The 19,271-nt window shown below is 45.8% G+C and overlaps 1 protein-coding gene across 2 annotated transcripts in view; it reads right to left on the bottom strand.

Moving 5' to 3' along the window:
- ATP2A2 (ATPase sarcoplasmic/endoplasmic reticulum Ca2+ transporting 2) overlaps positions 1-15,367 on the bottom strand; it is a 47,328-nt gene extending 31,961 nt beyond the window's left edge. For both annotated transcript variants that reach the window (XR_008631369.1, XM_055146618.1), the window contains exons 1-5: positions 15,135-15,367; positions 14,667-14,684; positions 14,482-14,564; positions 7,670-7,774; positions 4,111-4,249 (exon numbers count right to left, since the gene is read on the bottom strand). Coding sequence is in view for 1 of the 2 variants with exons in the window: in XM_055146618.1 (XP_055002593.1) it covers positions 4,111-4,249; positions 7,670-7,774; positions 14,482-14,564; positions 14,667-14,684; positions 15,135-15,252 (463 nt within the window). In the remaining variant the exon portion in view is untranslated. The remainder of the gene's footprint in view (positions 1-4,110; positions 4,250-7,669; positions 7,775-14,481; positions 14,565-14,666; positions 14,685-15,134) is intronic.
- Positions 15,368-19,271: the final 3,904 nt, after the last annotated feature.

The raw sequence follows: 19,271 nt of genomic DNA, 5'->3' as shown, positions 1-19,271 counted from the left end.
AGTGCAGAGCCTGGAATAACCACTGAGCATCCCCCCAAACAACAAAAAGACCTCTTCTCATATTTAAGAGTGTAATAGTTAACATGTCTGAAAGCACAGTCCATGCCATTTCCCTCTTCAGGCGACAAAGAGTATAAAATAAGACTAATATGAATGCCTTAGGACTAACACCCCCCGCCCCAATCCACCCATCAAAACTATCATTTAGAAAGTGGATACATAGGGCCAGAGAGAGAGATAGTACAGCAGGAGGGTGTTTCCCTTCCACACGACTGATCCACGTTTAATGTACAGCATCCCATATGGTCCCCTGAGCCCACCAGAAGTGATTCCTGAATGCAGAGCCAGGAGTAACCTGAGGATCACTTGGTTGTATCTTTATTTAAAAATTTTTAAAAATATTTTATATAAAAGTATTTAAAAATATTTTACATTTCTACTAAAAATTATATTTAAAAATTTTTAAATATAATTGAGATACAAATATACAAGGAAACAAAAGAATATGACAACCTAAATGTCATGAGTGTGACCAGGCTTTTCCAACATGATTAAAGGCCACTTATAAAGATAGCACAGTGGGTAGGGCGTTTGCCTTGCACACGGCCAACCCGAGTCGTTTCCCAGCATCCCATATGGTCCCCCAAGTCCGCCAGGAGTAACCCCTGTGCATCGCTGGGTGTGACCCCAAAAAGAAAAAAAAAAAAAAAGATGCCTGGCACTTCTAGTCCTCATTTTACTAATTTTTTTTTGAGGGATGAGGAGGCCTTGTGGTGGGGGTTGTAGGTCATACCTAGCGGTGTTCAGGGGTACTTCCGGCAGTGCTGGGGGGTCACAGAAAACCAGGGATGCACGCACCTGTTGAGCTCAACCTGTTGAGCTTTCCCGCCCACTTTCTGATTTTAATGAGAGCAATCAGACAAAAAGTGATATTGTGTGAACATTTATACGCAATGTTTGGAATAAGAAACCCCGTAAAACCCAAGTACATTACTCTTGCTGGAGAAAGGAGACAGGGAAGTAATGAAGGCAAGCGGTCAACTGCGGTCAATGGCTCTATCCAGTACTAAGTGGTCTTAAAGGAAAGAGGGAAGAATAAAGGTAACTCCAACTGGTTTAAGTTAACAAAAAAGTAAGTGTGACCTACTAACATGGCAATGACAGAGCAATCCAGAATTCAGTAAAAAAATAAAACCATCCTGTTGAAGAGAAAACAAGCTGGAAGATGACTAAAGGATCAAGATCAGTTTTTGAGACGGTTCTCTGCCTTCTACTGAAGCAAACTAAGGAGAATCTTACACACATACTCAAACAGTGTAACCTGTAATCATATCTGAGAGACACTTGTGAAGCACAAATGGTTTCCTAATTATCACTCAAAAGAGAAATCCTGCCAGTATTTATGTTGGGGCCAGACCTGGTGGCAGTGCTCAGGGCTCTTCCTGGCTCTGTGGGACCGGAGGAGGTGTCGGGATAGAAGTGGATACCCCCTACCACCTACATGCTTCTGCCATTAGTTAGCGAAAGCTGTCATGTTTCGATCTCAATCGAGGCCCATTTCTCAAACTACAGGAAGAATTAAAGTATCCCTGAATGACGTGCGCTTGCCTAAGTACTATTCAAAAACTTCTAATTATTTTCTTTGGGGAGTATGTGGATAGGTGTAAAGGGGATTGTCTTGGAGACTTGGGTGGCAGAGATGTTAGGTAACTGCATACACCAAGACCATAAACTTCAACATAATTGTAACCACATTAACAACACAAATTTTAAAAATATTCTTGGCATATATGCTGCCTGAGCCCCTGTGCTGCTTGCACCTGCATGGCCAAGCACATGTGGTGCCCGGGCACGAGTCGCCCGAATCTCCCCTCTTGAGATGTGTGGACTTTCATGCTTTCCTGTCTAACGCTGGGATGTGTGTAGGGGTCTCTCCACCCTTGGAGAAGCCCGAGTTCCTCTGTCTCTCTTACTCTCCACTCTCCCACTTTTCTCTTCCTCCTTCCCTTCAAAAATCCTCCAAATAAAATCTGTTTTACTTCAACAACAAAAATTCTCTTCATTACTGATGCGGCCCTTATTACCTCTTCACTTCACAATATAGCCTATCTGTCTAGCCTTCGTTCCCCATTCTAACCTTTTTTTTTTTTTTTTTTTGGTGTTCAGGCCACACCTAGCAACCAATGCTCAGGGGTTTTCCCTGGCTCTGCACTCAGGTGCTTGGGGGACCCTATGGGATGCTAGGAATCAAACCCGGGTCGGCCCCATGCAAGGTAAATGCCCTACCTGCTGTACTACACTCCACCCCCCAATTCTGACCTACTTTCTACATCACATTGAAATTCCTTTCCTAACCCATTTTTCTTACTTTTAATAACTAGACAAAAATCAAAGATCTATAAATAGTACTATAATTTCCTGATTTTAATAACTATTGGATTTATGTAAGAAAATATCCTTCATTTTTAAAATAAACACAAGTATTTAATAGCAATCATACCTGGAATTTACTCTCAAAATATTCAGTGTGAAAAAAAATTTAATGTGTGAATGTATAGCTACAGACTGAAAGAGAACACATTTGAAAAAGACTAATATTTGGAGCGCGTGAGTAGTGAATACAATATGGGAAGTCCTTATTTTGCCCCTGAGCTTAGAGAAACCCCAGTGGCTGGGGCAGGACAGATGGCACAAGGCTCCAAGTACTTGTCTCGCATGTGGCTGCCCAGACTTGGTCCGAAAACTGCACTCTCCGAGCACCGCCAGGGCTGAATCCGAGCACAGCGCACGCATAAGCCCTAAGCACTGCCAGGTCTAGCCCAAAAATACAAGTAATAAATCAAAAAAAACAAAACAAAACAAAAACACCTTGGTAGTCAAAACACCGTGCTTTCTTGTGGTTAATACGGTTTTTTGTCAGTAAGCACTCCTGGCGGTGCTCGGGAAAGCACGTGACTGAAGGGATCTAACCAGGTCCCCGTGCAAGCACGCCTGCCATCTAGCCCTTCGGGCCATCACCTATTTTCAGTCATAAAGTTGCCCTAATCATCAACCTAATTCGGTAGTTATGACTTAACATTTGTGGCAAGAACCGAAACAACAAAGAAAATTGCATAGTCACTGACTGGTATTCTAACAAACTGCTCACAACTGCCAAATCAAGATTAAGTTCATTATCTCACCAGTGCTAGTGTTCTATAGTATAATTAGAAAATCTAGTCCAATAAATTCAAAGCACTTTCAGCAACATGAAGGGAGTTGCCAAACTCTGAACAAGTTTTGTTTTTTTTTTTGGGTTGTTGTTGGGCCATACTTGGTGATACTCAGGGATTACCTCCGGATCAGAGCTGTACTTGGGGTTGCTCTCTGAGGTGGTTTGGGACAAGGTGACAGGAGACTGAACCTGGGCTTCCAGCATGTGACACACAAGTTCAGTGCTTTGAGCTATCTTTCTGGCCCTCTTTGTAGTAATTTTACAGAAAACCTGAAACATCTGGATGGCACTAAAATCTGTTCATATGGCAACAAGTTTCCTCCTTTATCCCGGGACCAAATTTGGAGCCTTATGTATTTTAAGCATGTGCTCTGTCATGAACCCAAATCCCCAACTTCCATGTAAGTATAGTTTGGGAAGAGGGGGAAGGGTGGTGTTGGAGGAACACCAGCAGTGCTAGGGAACCCTACCTAGTGCTGGGGTTCAAGCCAAAGTCAGTGGGATGCAAGGCAAATTTTTCCCCATACTATCCACCCCGAATTTTTTTTTCTTTTTTTGCCTATTGTCCTGAGAAACAAGCCCAGAAGCAAACCCATACAAGGCATATGCTTTATTAGGCCATACCCCAGTCTGTGGCCAGTTTGGAAAACAAACAAACAATTATGAGGGCTAAGGAGATAGCTCAAAGGGCCTGAACATGTGTTTTGCATGTGGGAGATCCAGCTGAGATTCCTGGGATTGCCTGGTCCCCAAGTACCCAAGTGACTCGGAAACTAAGCCAGAAATGACGTGGCCCCCAAATTAAAATACACATACAAGTTATAATTATGAACCCTGAGACAATAACTGCATTCATATACACAATCTAGTATTACAAAATTGCTAGCTCAACTTACCAGCAATCTCTACAATGTCACCAGGAACTATGTCTTTAGCTTTGATTCGTTGTACACTCTTTCTGTCCTGCCGATACACTTTGCCCATTTCTGGCTCATACTCCTTAAGCGCTTCAATAGCATTTTCAGCATTTCTTTCCTATTATTAAAAAAAAAAAAAAAAAGGCAAATGTACTAACAAATACATGCCTGTCACTTTAAGTACACACCATTTAAGGAATTAAAATTTTAATTTCTAATCTAAACTTTTAGAAGACTTATATAAAAGAAATATGTTCATTTATTAAAACTCCTACCTTTGGACACGCGTGCAGCTGTGTGAACATGGAGGAGCTCGGGGTCTGAGAGAAGCAGAGCGTGATCCTACCACTACCACAATCTGCCGTCCCCACCGCTCCACGAAACCCTTGCTTCCAGCCAGACCCACCCACAATCACGTGAAAACTGATGGCCTGGAACTAACCTGCCTAAGGTCAACCTAGGTTTTCCCACTTAATAAATATGACTGTGGTTAAGTCACAGAAAAGACTGTTTACTGCCCACAAAACTATGACGTAATTGCCCTCCCTCAAGGATTCTGAGGGGTATTTTTTTTTTTTTTTTTTTGCTTTTTGGGTCACGCTTGGTGGTGCTCAGGGGTTACTCCTGGCTCTGCATTCAGGAATCACTCCTGGCGGTGCTCGGGGGACCAGATGGGAACTGAACCTGGGTTGGCCACGTGCAAGGCAAAAAGCCCTACCCGCTGTGCTATCGCTCCAGCCCTGGATTCTATAGTTATTATTATCTAAAAGTTAGGATTATGTTTTAGCACATACTAATACTTTGAGTAGCAAATTAAGAAAAACAAGTTATGTCTCATTGAGTTCCAAAAATCTGTCTCCAGTGTACAGATGTGCAGTAATCCCGTTGGAGACTGCCAGAGATGACTGTTCTCACAAAAATTGAGTCATGTTGGAGAAAAAGCTACAGAAAAATTGTTTTAATGGTAAACAAAAAAGAAAAAGAAAAGCTTATGTGACAATTTTGTCTTCTTTTTGGAAAATAAAACTGTCTAGCTTTTTTTGGGGGGCGGGGGCCAGGTATGGACCACACCCAGCAGTGCTCAGGAGCTATTTCTCACTCTGGCAGAAGCGACCCTTGGTGGCAGAGGACATGTGGTGCATACGAACAGGGTCAGGGAGATGCAAAGGCACCTTCAACTCTGCCCTGTACTGTTATCCTTCCAGTCCCCTTGACAGTTTACAGGTGTGTGTGTGTGTGTGTGTATACACACACACACACACACACGTGATAGATATATATCTTACATTTGAAAAATTTATAACAAAAATTATTCCAATCTCTCAGATTGTTTCAAGAATCATTACAATTGTATTACCTTTTAACTGGCAGAAATCTAGATTTGTAACCACAATGCCACTGCTAAAAGGTCCTTCAGCTTAAGTCCAAATGTTACTGGTAATATAGAACAAATTCTGATCACTGTTGCTCTTTAACTGCATTCAAATTTGAAACTTTTCTGCAGCTCTACTAAATTTATGAATTAAAGAGTTTTACTCCCATTTCCTCCTCTTAAAGGTGAGGACAAATTTTAAATAGAATATTCAAGGTTAAGGAGCTATCCCAAGAAAACTATTTTGCTCCTATTAAAAATAGCAAAGATGTATTTAGATGTATGTATAAGCTGAAAATTACTTAAAAAGCTCTTCTCGGGGCTGGAGCAATAGCACAGCGGGTAGGGCGTTTGCCTTGCACGCGGCCGACCCGGGTTCAATTCCCAGCATCCCAATATGATCCCCTGAGCACCGCCAGGGGTGATTCCTGAGTGCAGAGCCAGGAGTAACCCCTGTGCATCGCCGGGTGTGACCCAAAAAGCAAAAAAAAAAAAACAAAAACAAAAACAAAACTCTTCTCATCTCCCTCAAAAGACCAAACCCGAATCAAAAAAAGCTGTTTCCACAACTATTAAAATATCCAGTAGGGTGGGAAAAGGAAGCAAGTGAAGATTTACTCAATTTCACCAAGAGCAGTGTTTCTTGGGAAAACACAAATATACCTAAATATACCTTAAAGTGTACTATCAAAAAATTATGACCCAGAGTGCCTCCTAGTATTTCTTTTGCTCTAAAGCAGTACTTCCCTGTAGGATAACATAGCCTCAGGTAGTTTAGGTTTATTGTGTTACTCCAGTCACAGTGCTCCCATTCCTTTGTGTTTATTTGTAGCTTCTTTCTTAGTGTTCTGTTGACTTGTAAATATTGTTTTTCTCTTCTCCTTGAGTCCTTTGCATAGTTTATTCAGAGCAATGTCCTTTTTGTATGGACACAGGAAGACTTAGCAAATGCTATGCTTTTGTAACCTGGGAGTCATTTGACTCTACGTGATATTTTCCTCTTGGGCATCTGTTCTCTTGACCTAAGCCTCAGCTGCTGCCCTTACTTCCTAGCACCCCCAAAAGCAGGGTCCCGACGAGGGACGAGACGGACCCAGGGCAAGCGGTGAGTTGTGTGCTACCCTGGCATCGAGATGGGCCTGGCCGAAGTGCTAACGCTTAACTATAAGTTAAGAGCTTGGTCATGGACAAATGCTGTCATGATCCAAACAGTGATAACTAGATTTGGAAAATTTTTTTCACAATACCTGGGATCAAATCCAGGGCCTTAATGGATACATGGCATGAAGTTTACCACTAGCCATATATCCAGAGATAACACAATTTTTATAGTTATACACACTCACTTACTCTGTCTCTCACTAAAGAAAACAAAGACAGCAATGAAGCTTAAAAATAAAGCTATCGGGGCTGGAGCAATAGCACAGCAGGTAGGGCATTTGCCGACCCAGGTTCAATTCCCAGCATCCCATATGGTTCCCTGAGCAATGCCAGGAGTAATTCCTGAGAGTGCATGAGCCAGGAGTAGCCCCTGTACATCACTGGGTGTGACCCAAAAAGCAAAACAAATAAATAATAATAATAAAAAGGTATCATAAGAGGCAGCTAGGAAATAAAGTTTTCTGATTTCCTTTAACAAACTTTTCCCATTCACTGTTCATTGTGCAAAGGTAAGCAAAAGAAAAAAAAAATTAAAAATGGGGAAGAGGGACCTCTGGAGATTAGTATAGCGGACAGGGTATTTTTGCCTTGCATGCAGCTGACCCGGGTCCAGCCCTCAGTACCCCATGCAGTCTCCTGAATCCCATCAGAAATGATCCCTAAGCACAGTCAGGATTATGCTCAGAAGCACTGGGTGTGGTCCAAAAACAAAACCAAAAAAAGAATTTTTTTTGGTGAATTAGTGTCTGCTCTCAGCCACATGCCAGGCAAATGCTTAAACCTCTGTACTATTTCTCCAACCCAAGGATAAACAGTTTTTAAGAGGAATGAATATATTGTATAAGCAATCTCAAATCTGTTAAATAAAATGACAAGAGATAAAAATACAAGCAGAAGACATTTCAGTTGTTTTAGTCAAAATGTTGAGGTATTTTTAGTCAACACATCAAAAGAAACATAACAAATCACTTAAGAAAATTTAGCATTATAGAATCTGCTGCTTACCTGCCATACACCCACAATTGCGTTGGCTACTAATATAAGTAAGATTACAAAGGGTTCTACAAAGGCTGTGATTGTTTCTTCACCTTCTTCAAACCAAGCCAAAACCTAAAGAAGAAATAATATTGTTGCATTAAATACTGTTGCAAAAAGAACTGTTGCATACTTTTAGGATTACTGACACTCCACAACCATAGAATTCAGGCAAAAAGAATCTTTTTACTTAAACACAGTGGTAAATGTTGTAACAACCAGTTTATATCTTGTTCATGGATCTTGAAAATCAAAACTACAATTTCTTTTTTTTTTTTTTTTTGCTTTTTGGGTCACACCTGGCAATGCACAGGGGTTACTCCTGGCTCATGCACTCAGGAATTACTCCTGGCGGTGCTCAGGGGACCATATGGGATGCTGGGGATTGAACCCGGGTTGGCCGCGTGCAAGGCAAACGCCCTACCCGCTGTGCTATCTCTCCAGCCCCAAAACTACAATTTCTTAATGCTATAAAATCACAACTCCTTAACAAACTCATAGAATCAAAGTCGATCATCTAAGCATTAAGCCATGAATAGCCCTGAGTACCACCCTGACCCCTTTCCCAAAGAAACATTTAAAAGCGGAGGCCAAGTTAAGAAAGTGGACCACCTATCAGAGCTGAGCACCTGTAAGATGGAAAGAGAGGACTGTCAAATAGCAATGAACGGCCGGAGGCAGTACAGGGGTGAAGGCGCTTGCCTTGCACTGAACTGACCTGGTTCAACCCCAGCAAGAGCCTTCGCTCCCTGAATCACCACCAGGAGTGAACCCTGAGCAGAGAGCCAGGAAGAAGCCCTAGGCATCACTAGGAATTGGTTCTGAATTTTTAAGCATTTAGATTTTTTTTAACATTAAACAATTTGGGGTGAGAGCCAGCAAGACAGCATGGTGAGCCAAGCGCTTGCTTTGCACGCACTGACCCAAGTTCCACCCCCAGAACCCATTACAGTCCCCTGAGCACCATAAGGAGTGATCCCTGAGCCCAAATCCTCCCCTCCCAAATTTTCTTAAATGATCAATATAGGCAGTTAAAAATTAAGAACCTTTCTGCCATCCAGAAAAAGGATATTAAACATATCTATTGATTTAATCTGGGAGGCAAAATTTGCCTTTTTAAGACATTGTTTAAATGTTTACAAACTTTGTAAGTCTTTTTTCTTTGAAGATCTATTTAGGGCCAAGTCTATAGCTCAAAAGGTAAGAGTGCAGGGCTGGAGCGATAGCACAGCGGGTAGGAGTGTTTGCCTTGCATTCGGTCGACCCGGGTTCAATCTCCGGCATCCCATATGGTTCCTCAGCAATACCAGGAATAACTCCTGAGTGCAGAGCCAAGAGTAACCCCTGAGCATCACTGGGTGTGGACCACCCCCCTAAAAAAAAAAAAAAAAAAAAAAAAAAGCCCAAAACAAACCAACCAAAAAGAGAAACAAAAGATAAACGTGCATGCATGGCTTGTATGCTTGTATGCTTGCGGCCCTGGGCTCCTTCCACCCCCAGCACAAGGCCCCCGGAACACACCCAGAAAGGCAAGTGCAACACTGCAGTAAGACCACCAGGCCCAGTGTCAAGGGGTACCTAAGCTCAAGTACAGCTGGGACCACACCCTACAATAAAATGAAATTCAAATTAAGATGTATTCATTAAACAATGCTGCAGCATTAGTGAAACCAATAATGACTACATCTGTAATCAGCAGAACTTTGAAACTGGGTAAGATACCCCAAAGTTGAAAAAAATAAAAACAGGTAATTTTCAAGTAAAAAAAGTAGGTAACACTCCACAGACAATATCCATTAAGCAGGGGAAAAAACCAAATCAACCAGGCCCGGGTTCTGGAAGATGCCATTCATCAGCAACGCTACAAAGTAAGGGCAGGCAGAAAAGCAGAATATAAATGCTGCTGCAAGTTTTCAACAGGGCATTCCAGACGTTAATACCAGGCCTAAAGCCAGAATGAAACCTCCTCTAGGAAGCCATAAAATTTGAAAGATGCAAGATCACAGCTGCGCAGATACTACTCTTCCAAACATTTGCCAAGGAGAATATATCAAAAATAAGAAGCTTAATTGGCTCTTGGAGAAAAATTGCTCAACTTGAAGAGTAACTAGGACCTTTCCAAAAGGTCAGTGAGGCATTAGCAAGTCTAAGATAAGCTTCACACCTTGTTAAAATGGGTATGAAATTTCCCTTTTGGCAGTGAGGCCTGAGGAACTGCAGTGACAGTTGGCGCAAAGAAAAATAAAACAAGATTGCTAGGACAAACCTCTATTAATTACAAAATGTGTAGTCCTTTAGCATAAATGATACCTTTTTTTTGTGTGTCCTGGGGGCCATACCTGGTGGTGCTTGGGAAGCCAGGGATCAAGCCTGGGTCACGAAAGCAAGACCGGGAGCGCTCCACTGTACTATTGCTCTGGCCCCTCTAATAATCCTAATCTGTAAAACATAGTAGCCTTTTCTTCCATGGTTTTTGATGTTTCTGTTTAATAAATGCAGGCATAAGGCCAGAGAGATAGTACAGAAGTTAAGGTGCTTGCCGTCCTGGGTTCAACCCCTGGCACTCCACACAGTAACCCCCCCCCAAGCTCCACCAGGAACAATCCTGGAATGCAGTCAGGAGTGAGTCCTGAACTCACCGGATGTGGCCCAACACCCAAAAGAAAAATAGAAAGAGAAACAGGCATTCAATTATTTGAAGATTCTACATCTATACTAATTATTGCTTGATGAAAAACTAGTGGACATAAAGCATATAAACATTTACACTCTTGTAAACCAATGTTACTTCTATAAAGTATAAATTAAAATTAGTGGTGGGGGCTAGAGCGATTAGCACAGTGGGTAGGGCGTTTGCCTTGCACACGGCCAACCCGGGTTCGATTCCCAGCATCCCATATGGTCCCCCGAGCAACGCCAGGAGTAATCCCTGAGTGCATGAGCCAGCGATAACCCCTGTGTATCACCGGGTGTGACCCAAAAAAGGAAAAAAAAGAAATTAAAAACGAGTGGACAAATCGGGGCTGGAGAGATAGTGCAGCAGGTAGGGCGTTTGCCTTGCATGCAGCCGACCCGGGTTCAATTCCCAGCATCCCATATGGTCCCCTGAGCACCGCCAGGAGTAATTCCTGAGTGCAGAGCCAGGAGTAACCCCTGCGCATCGCCGGGTGTGACCCAAAAAGTAAAAAACAAACAAACAAAAACTAGTGGACAAATCAAGTTTAGGAGCAGACAGGTGATGCTGAACCTATTTAAAATTGACATCCACCGATTTCCTGAATAATATTCATTTTTAAAACCACAAATTACCCAAAGAATTTTAAATACAAGAGAGCTCAAAATGAAGATCAACCATGTTTCATCAATAAAGAACCAATGAAGTCAATTATATTCTGGTCCCATGTCTTTACTGGTTTTGTCCTACTGAAAAGTAAAACTTTAACTCACAAACCAAAGATTCTGAGATGAGGAAGCAGGTAGGAAGGAGAGTAAGGAGAGGCCAAGGGGACGAGTAATATATTATTGAAATGCAAGATGCCTTACAGCATTATAATGATACAGCCTCTATACTCCACAACTATGGCTTACATAAAAAGCACACAAAATATACTGACACTGGACAGGCAGAAAATGTTTCCAAATACTCCATAAAGAATAAGTTAAATATGACAGCCATATGCACGGCCAACCCGGGTTCAATTCCCGGCATATTCCATATGGTCCCCTTTCAAACACCATCAGGAGTAATTCCGGAGTGCAGAGCCAAGAGTAACCCCTGAGGGTCGCCAGACATGGTCCATAAGTTCACCTCTCACCCCCAAGCAATGCAGACAGATCATTTTTAATTTTTAACCTGTCTGCACTGCTTTTGCTCAGTCGTATCTCCAGAAACTTAACTTATACGCAGCTGCTTAACGCTATATTCCCAGAGGCCGCATCCTGTACCGGGTGCTCAATAAATACCAAACAAAGCAGTAAGAGAGGGAAGGCAGGCATTCAAAATGACAAAATCCCAAACACCCAAGTAGGGAATTCCTGTTACTTCATACATAATGAGAGAAAATAGAGTTCTCTTCTTCCAACTCAAGTGCCCTTAAAAAAAAAAAAAAAAAAAACCCAAACTATTTTGGTGATAGTACAAGTTAAATTTTTTTCTTTACAGGTCGGTCACAAGTGTAAAACATTAATGCAGTTTCCTACTTTCTGCCACAGCAAAATATTAACTATGGTTAACTGTTTACTACTTAGTTTAATATTTGAAATAAATCACCAAAACCCATCTTTTATTTTGGTGGTGGTAGAAGAGGAGGTTGGCTACACGCAGTAGTGCTCAGGGGTTTCTCCTGGCCGCGAGCCTGGGGACCATATGGGGTGCTGGGGATGACCGTGGGTCAAGGCGGGCAATGCTAGCACCACCCGCTGCACTATCCCTCCAGCCCAGACTTGACATTTTTAACTTGCGCAGAATCTGATGATGTGCTTGTCGTGTCTACGTAAGAACTGCCTTTTCACCTCTCCAAAAGAAACGAAACGTTCAGTGTCTTTCCTAACTAGAAAGAATAAACTACACAAAAAAAGATAAAGGAGGAATGAAAAGGTCAAGTACGATGAAGTCACAGAACCAAACTTACAAAGAAAATAAACAAAACAGGTTTAATAGTTGAAATTTCTTAAATCAAAGCCAATAGATTTCTATAGCAACCATACTTACATGTTTTAAAACTCATTTTTTAGAAACTCAAAATAATTTAATGTAGTTCACTTCCTGAGCAAAAACCCACCCGAACCTAAACTCCAGAACTCGGCTCTATAAAGCTAAAATTCAGCGTCAGAGGAGAGAGTACTTGCCTATACCTCGCCAACCAGGGTTCAGCCCCCAGTACCACACACAGTCCTCTGAGCTGTGCCAGGAATGATCCCTGAGGACAGACTCAGGAGAAACACTTGGAGGGCTGGATGCAACCCGAGACCTGCTCCCCAACACACACACATAAAAAACCCTCAGCATCCTACCTTACAACAAAAGTCCTAAAATTACATCCAACAAGGTGCAGAGGGGCCAAAGAGATAGTACAGTGGGCAGGGTGCTTGCTTCCCTTGTACACAGCAGACCCTGGGATTCGATCCCTGGCATCCCATATGGTTCCCCGAGCCAGGAGTGATCCCTAAGAGCAGAGCCAGGAGCAAACCCTGAGCACTGCTGGGTGTGGCCCCAAAACCAGAATAAAAAGGCCTTGAAACTAGAAACACATTCGCTTAAAAAAAAAAAAAAAATCATTAAATTCAACATAAACTCAAAATGGCCACAAGAGTCTTCAGAAATTCCAATAACCAATGGCTTACTTAGAAACACCACTGTTGCCATAACACTGAAGTTACACACATGGAATAATGCAATAAAAATTTATTTATCTCTGGCTTATATACACTGGCTAATTTTAACTCCCTGATGACCTTAACAGACCCCAGTAATTTAAGTCAAAGGTGTATGACTATTTCAGAATTACGTATCTAAATTAGAGATATCATACTAGCGTCAAACACATCATTTGTTTTGTCCAATGACAATGTATTAAAACTACTTAATCAAACAGCTCTACCACTTCCGTACCTTAACTGGTGAAGTGGCAGCTCTGTGAGATAAGGGGAAATGGATTTTTCAGCACGCTAAATAATATGAAGACTACATTAAAGCCCACTGGCAGATACTGACTTTAAAAACGCCCACTGCTTCATTTATGTAGTCCTGAAAACAGCTCTCTATGGCATGGCTGTGACAGAGATAAAGGGGCCTGCAGACCATAAAACACACAAAAATGAAACTAAAGTCGACTCAATTTGCAAAGCCTTTAAAAAAAAAAAAGTGGTAATGGGTGAATTTCACTTCCCCTGATGTTTTTCATCGGAATAAAATACTGCAACTTTGAAAAAGGTATCTTGTATCATATGGTGGCCATTTTAAGGAAAATACAAAGTCCTCAGTCCAAGAAATAAATGCAGTACAAAATATGGAGCAAAAATGTTAATAACCTCAGAATAGTCTCTATAACCAACAGCACCTTTCTTCTGCTGTAACTCTTGGCATTTCAACAGTTTCTTAGCAACCATATAGGACTGCAGGCAAGCACATACGGAAAAAGAGAAAATACTTTTTTTTTCCCCATTTAAGATCTAGAACCAAGTGTACCTTGTTCTCTCACTCAACAAGTCACTCAAGACAGGGGTCCAATCTAGATAAATATACCACCCTAAAGGTCAGTGACCAAATTTGGTCAACAGTGGTGCCATCGTTGCCGTCATCATTCTTGTCACTGTCAGAAACAACTGTCACCTTGCCACTACCAGGAAGGAGTAACTGGAATATTCCTTTTTGTAAGTTCTATTTAAGACCACAAAGAGCACATCATCATCTTTGCGTGATCTCACATGATGGAAGAGACACAACAGAAAAAGGCTCCCAGTGAGAGTTTTTTAAATCAAGATACGGTCCTAAGAACTGATAAAGCCCTGCCACGCTCAGGAAAGCTTTTCCTAACTGCAGTGCAAAAGCGGGACAGCCACTGATTTTCCGTACGTAGGTGAAGAACCGAAGCTGTTCTCATAATTTAAAAACAGCCAAATTAACAGCAACAATATGGAGAGCCAACTCCCATCTCCCTGTAAGACAGCTCTCCCGAGACGCCGTTCTTTTCGGGGGATTTTTCATCTGCGGCATAAACACCCTTAACTTTTTTTCTTTTTTTTTTTTTTTGGAGAAAAATAACAAAACCCTCTGTACTTACAAAAGATATACACGCCGCCAGCAACAAAATTCTAACTAGTAGGTCTTCGAACTGCTCGATCACAAGTTCCAGCAGGGTTTTCCCTGTTAGAAACAAACACGTTCGTCGTAAACGTCATCTCAACATCTACACACGCGGAGCTGAAAAACGGGTGGGGGCGGGGGGGGCGTTAAAAAAGCACTCACCTTCTTCAGCCGGCAACTCTGCAGGATGTCGACATTCGCCAGGCAACGTGTCAAGGGGGGGGGGGGGAGAAAAAGATTTTATTTAGCTCGGGCTTTCCCAGACCCGCCGGACCCACCGCCGTCTCGGGAAAAAGGGCGGCTGGACGCGTGGACGTGCCACCATTCCGGGGTGTTTGTGTGTGTTTGTGTGTGTGTGCGTGTGTGCGCGTGTCCGGGAGCCGCGCTACACGTTGCCCCGAGAGCCTCCGACCAGACCCGGAGCCCCCCGGGGCGCGCGCGGCCGCCGCCCCCGACGGCGGCTCCCGCCCCGGGGCCTCCCTGCGGCTCCGTCCGCGCCGGCGCCCCGGCCGGGCCCCCGTCGGCGCGGGCCGGGCGGCCGCGGGGCCGCGGCGGGAAGGTCACGGGCGGGCGGCGGGCCGCGGCGCACGAGGTGGGGCCCGTCAGCCATCTTCCCCGGCCCGCGCCTACCGTTGGAGCCCCATTTCTCCTTGAGCTTCTTGACCTGCTCCAGGCTCAGCCCCGTGCTCTCGTTGACGCCGAAGTGGCCCAGCACCTCCTCCACCGTCTTTGTGTGCGCGTTCTCCATGGCGGCGGGGCGGCCCGGCCGGCCTCGCCTCCCGTCCCCGCGGCCGCCGGCTCGGCGCCTCGCACCCGGGCCGCGGCGGGCTCGTGCCGCTCGGGGCGCCCGGGCTGCCCGCGGGCCGCTCCCGCCGCCCCCCGGCCCGGACAACCGCCCCCGGCGCGGCGCCCGCCCGCGAGGGCCTCCTGGGGCCTCGAGGCGCCCGGCGCGCAGGCCGCGGCCCCCGCGCCCGCTCCCGGCTCTCCCGCGGCCACTCGCGGCCCCCGCGGCAGGGGCGCCCGACCGACCCCCGAGGGCGGCACGGAGAGGCGGCGGCGAGGAGGCGGCGGGGCGCGCGGCGCGCTCGCCCGGGGCCCTCGGCTCCGCGGCCCCGACAGCGGCGGAGGAAACTGCGGCGAGCGCGGCGCGGGAGGTGGCGTCGGGGACGGCGCGGCGGCGGCTGCTCTAATAGCATTTATCGGCCGCTGCCTCCCCTCTCGCCGCCGCCGCGGCATGTGGACGCCGCTCATTGGCCGAGAGCGCCCGGCGCGGCGCGGGCGGCGCGGCCCCGCCCCCTCCGCCCCCGCCCTCCGGAGCGCGCGCGCCCCCGCCGCCGCGCAAGCCCCGCCCCACCGCGCCGCCCCCAGGAACCCGGATCGAGGCCGCGCGCGCCGCGCCGCGCCGTGCCGCGCCGCGCCCGCGCCCTGCCGGGCTGCGGCCCGCGGACCCCGGGCCGGGCGCCTCTGCCGACGCGCTGCTGCGTGCCCGCCGCGTGGACGGCGCCTCCCCGGGCGTGCGGGGCTCGCCGCCCCCTCGGGGTGCGCCGCGGGCGCGCTCGGGCAGTGTCCGCGCGGGGCCGTGTCCTTGGCGCGACCCCTCGCCCTCCGCTGCCAGGCGGGCACGCCGGCCTCGCGCTCGCCGCCTGCAGACGCCCCTCCGGCAGCCGCGCGCAGGAATTCCGCAGTCGGCTGCCCACACGCCCCGATCCCTCATCTGTCGCCTCAGAACGCCGCATCCCGCAGCCCCAGCCAAGTTCCCAGGCACGCAAACACCCGCCCTTCCCCCCGCTCCTGGGTCGAGGGGAGCCCCACCCCGGGACGGGGACGGAGGCCCGGTCTCCTTCCTTCCTAGTGGCCCCGAAAACCTTGGGGACAGTCCCCCTAAGGCGTCAGAGTAGGCGACTGTAACTGCCAGAGCAGGAGCCATTTCCCTCAGGCATGAAGATCACCCTCACTCCCCCCAGGAGGGAAATTTATTTATTTTTTTTTAATTTATTGGGTTGTGGAATATTCGGAAGACACAGATGACTTGCTCCCCAGATTCAAAGCCCGAGGCAGAGCCCAGAGAGGGGCTGTTGCCGCTGCAAAGCGAGGTTAACAGGGGAAGGAGCGGGTGCGGGGTACTGGAACAGCAGGTGAATGAACGTATGTGCCCCCAGAAGAGGAGCTTGCTGAGAGGGTTGTGTCCTAGAATAAGACATTTGGTCCATTTTGGCTTTTGGCAATCGCGTACCCTCCACACAGAATAAGCGAGGCAGAAATGACTTCAGATGGCTCGGCCTCGGGATTTAAGCTCAATTCCTTCAACAAATGCAAATCGCAAGGCATTACCCAGCTGAAAAGGAAAAAAAAAAAAAAAACCAAACAAACCAACAGGCACGTCATTTCATTTCATTTTTTCCAAGGAGTGGAGGCTGGCATGGAGTTTTGATTGATACTTGGAAAGGGACCAACAAAACCCTACACGAAACAAACAAACAAAAGAAAAAAATTCTGGTGTATGTCAATCCACTAGGAGAAGCAAGGCAGAAACTGGTTAGGGCACAGGGGTTGTCCTCTTTCTGGAGTGGCACGTGACTGCATGGTGGGGGGTGTGGTGACTAGGGCTGGGGCTGCCTTGCAAACTGGGAGGCCAGGTCCTCACCCCCAGGAGTTTTTTGCCAGTTCTTTGCCTCTCCTCCCTTCAGCAGCCTTAGCAGCACTGCAGGCAGAGGATTTGTTCCCTTTCACAGCCTGAAATTACCTTTGGCATCTGACTTTAAAGCTCTGTAGTCTTGCCTGGGTCTTCACAATTGGAAGCGGCAATGGTGCGATTATGAGCTTCCTGCGGGTTTCCTGCCCTGGCCTTTTGTACTGCCTGCACTACCTCGGATCTCTGCATGCCTAGTTCTAGTCTGTCCTTCAGATCTCAGCTCACATGCACTTCCTCAGACATGCCTCGGCTGACCCTGCCAGAAAGCAAATGCTCCCTTAAGAACGGGACCTTGTCCAGCTTGCTCATCCTCAAGATGCAGAAGGCCCCTGGTACACATATGTTCCTCAGTTAGCGAGCACCTAAGGGGGGCTCATCAGCTCTGATCAAACAGTGCCTTGCAAGGGTCTTGCCTTAGGAAGACCTTGGGAGATTTTTGCTGAATTCAAGCTCATTGATTTCCAATTTGAGAAATGAACAGGAGGACCCCTCAACTACATGGCTCCTGGGACTGGCTGTGAAGGTTAGCTGTTGTTTAACACACACAAACACAAAGTGAAAGGCATTAGATGTTTCTCAGGCCTGAGTGAAATGTAAGTGAAGCATTGGTCTGTTACCAGATTGTCATCATCCTCTGACTGTTCTTTGCAAGCCTTCTATTTTTTGGAGGTTGGAATGCTCCCTTTAACTGAAAAGGATTTTTTTTTTCAGCCTTGGATGTGACTCCTTCATGTCACATACCAATTATGTCCTTGGTTCCTCAACCCGTTGGTGTCTCTGAAATCTGTTTATAGATTACCAAAATTTAGCATGCAATCCAGCAAAAGCCAAAAAAAAAATCTATATTTTCTTGTATGGAAGCTAACTTGGGCTCAATCTGTATTATGCATTGAAATACATGTGCTTCTTGTTAACAGGGTTTTAAAAAGTAAGAATGGGCTTTAGACAGACTATTTTTACCAAGGACTGCTGCTATATTTAATCAATTCAGGCTAGGGAGAGGAAAACTAAGAGGACCTATGATTCAGAATGACGAATGATTCGATCAAAGAGTTTCAAAGGACCTCACAAAGGTGGCTTGAGTAGCGACAGGCAGGCCAGCTTAACATCTGGGCAGACAGAAAGGGCCCAGCAGCAAAGGGTGACTTGCAAAAGAGGCCCAGGCCATCCCGTCCTCCTGCAAAGCGCTGAGGATTGCAAAAGGCAGCGTGTTGCATATTTGGACAGTTCTAATCGCCAAAGCAGCCTCATTCGGAGCTCAGCACCCCTTCCACCAACTGACTTCTCCGATACATTGGTTCTTTGGCAGCCTCTGGAACAACTCTGAATAAATGTAATCCCTCCTCTATGTGGGAGCCCTTTGAATATTTCAAGGTATTCTGCAGGTCTCTTTTCTCTGCTAAAAATACATAAATACGTACATAAATAAATAAATAAAACCCAGCTCCATCTCTGAGCTGCTCCTTCAAAGCCTGAGTCTCCGGTCCGTCAGCGCCCTTGTTGTTCAGGGATGGACACAGGCTGCTGAGCACAGGAGGCTGAGCATGGCTCGTCAGTGATCGCTGTCCCCCCACCCTGCACAGACCATCACTGCAGAGAAGGGCCTGTACATAGAGGCTGCAGTCGGCTTCAATCTTCCCATCACGGACGTGCGGCATTGCTTGTTTATTTTTTGTTTGTTTGTTTTCTAACCCTGGCACTGAACTCTTCATCTTTCAGTGATTTTGTAGCTGTATGTCCTACTTTGATAAGCACGAATTATGACATCATGTCATCATCCAATAGAACCTCCAGACAGTCATTCCAAGTAGAAAGCCACCAATCAAGTGGATTTAATTGCTCAATTGCTCTAAGCCTGCTTGGCTCTGAGTTCCAAAGAAAGTAAAGCGAAAATCTTTTCATGTATTCCCCTGCCTTCTTCTTTCCCATATGTGTTTTATTATACAAGCTTTCAAACAGCCTTCTTTCGGTTTAGCAGCTAATATAGTCAGTTTTAACTTAAGTATAGAGATAAATTAAAAAAAAATACGTAATGTATGTGCTAGATTCCTAACAAGCGGAGGAAGGTAGAGAGG

Source organism: Sorex araneus, chromosome 9, assembly GCF_027595985.1.
Source record: "Sorex araneus isolate mSorAra2 chromosome 9, mSorAra2.pri, whole genome shotgun sequence".
Lineage (NCBI taxonomy): Eukaryota > Metazoa > Chordata > Mammalia > Eulipotyphla > Soricidae > Sorex > Sorex araneus.
The sequence above is the reverse complement of the archived record's forward strand: the minus strand, read 5'-3'. Positions and strand labels throughout refer to the sequence as shown.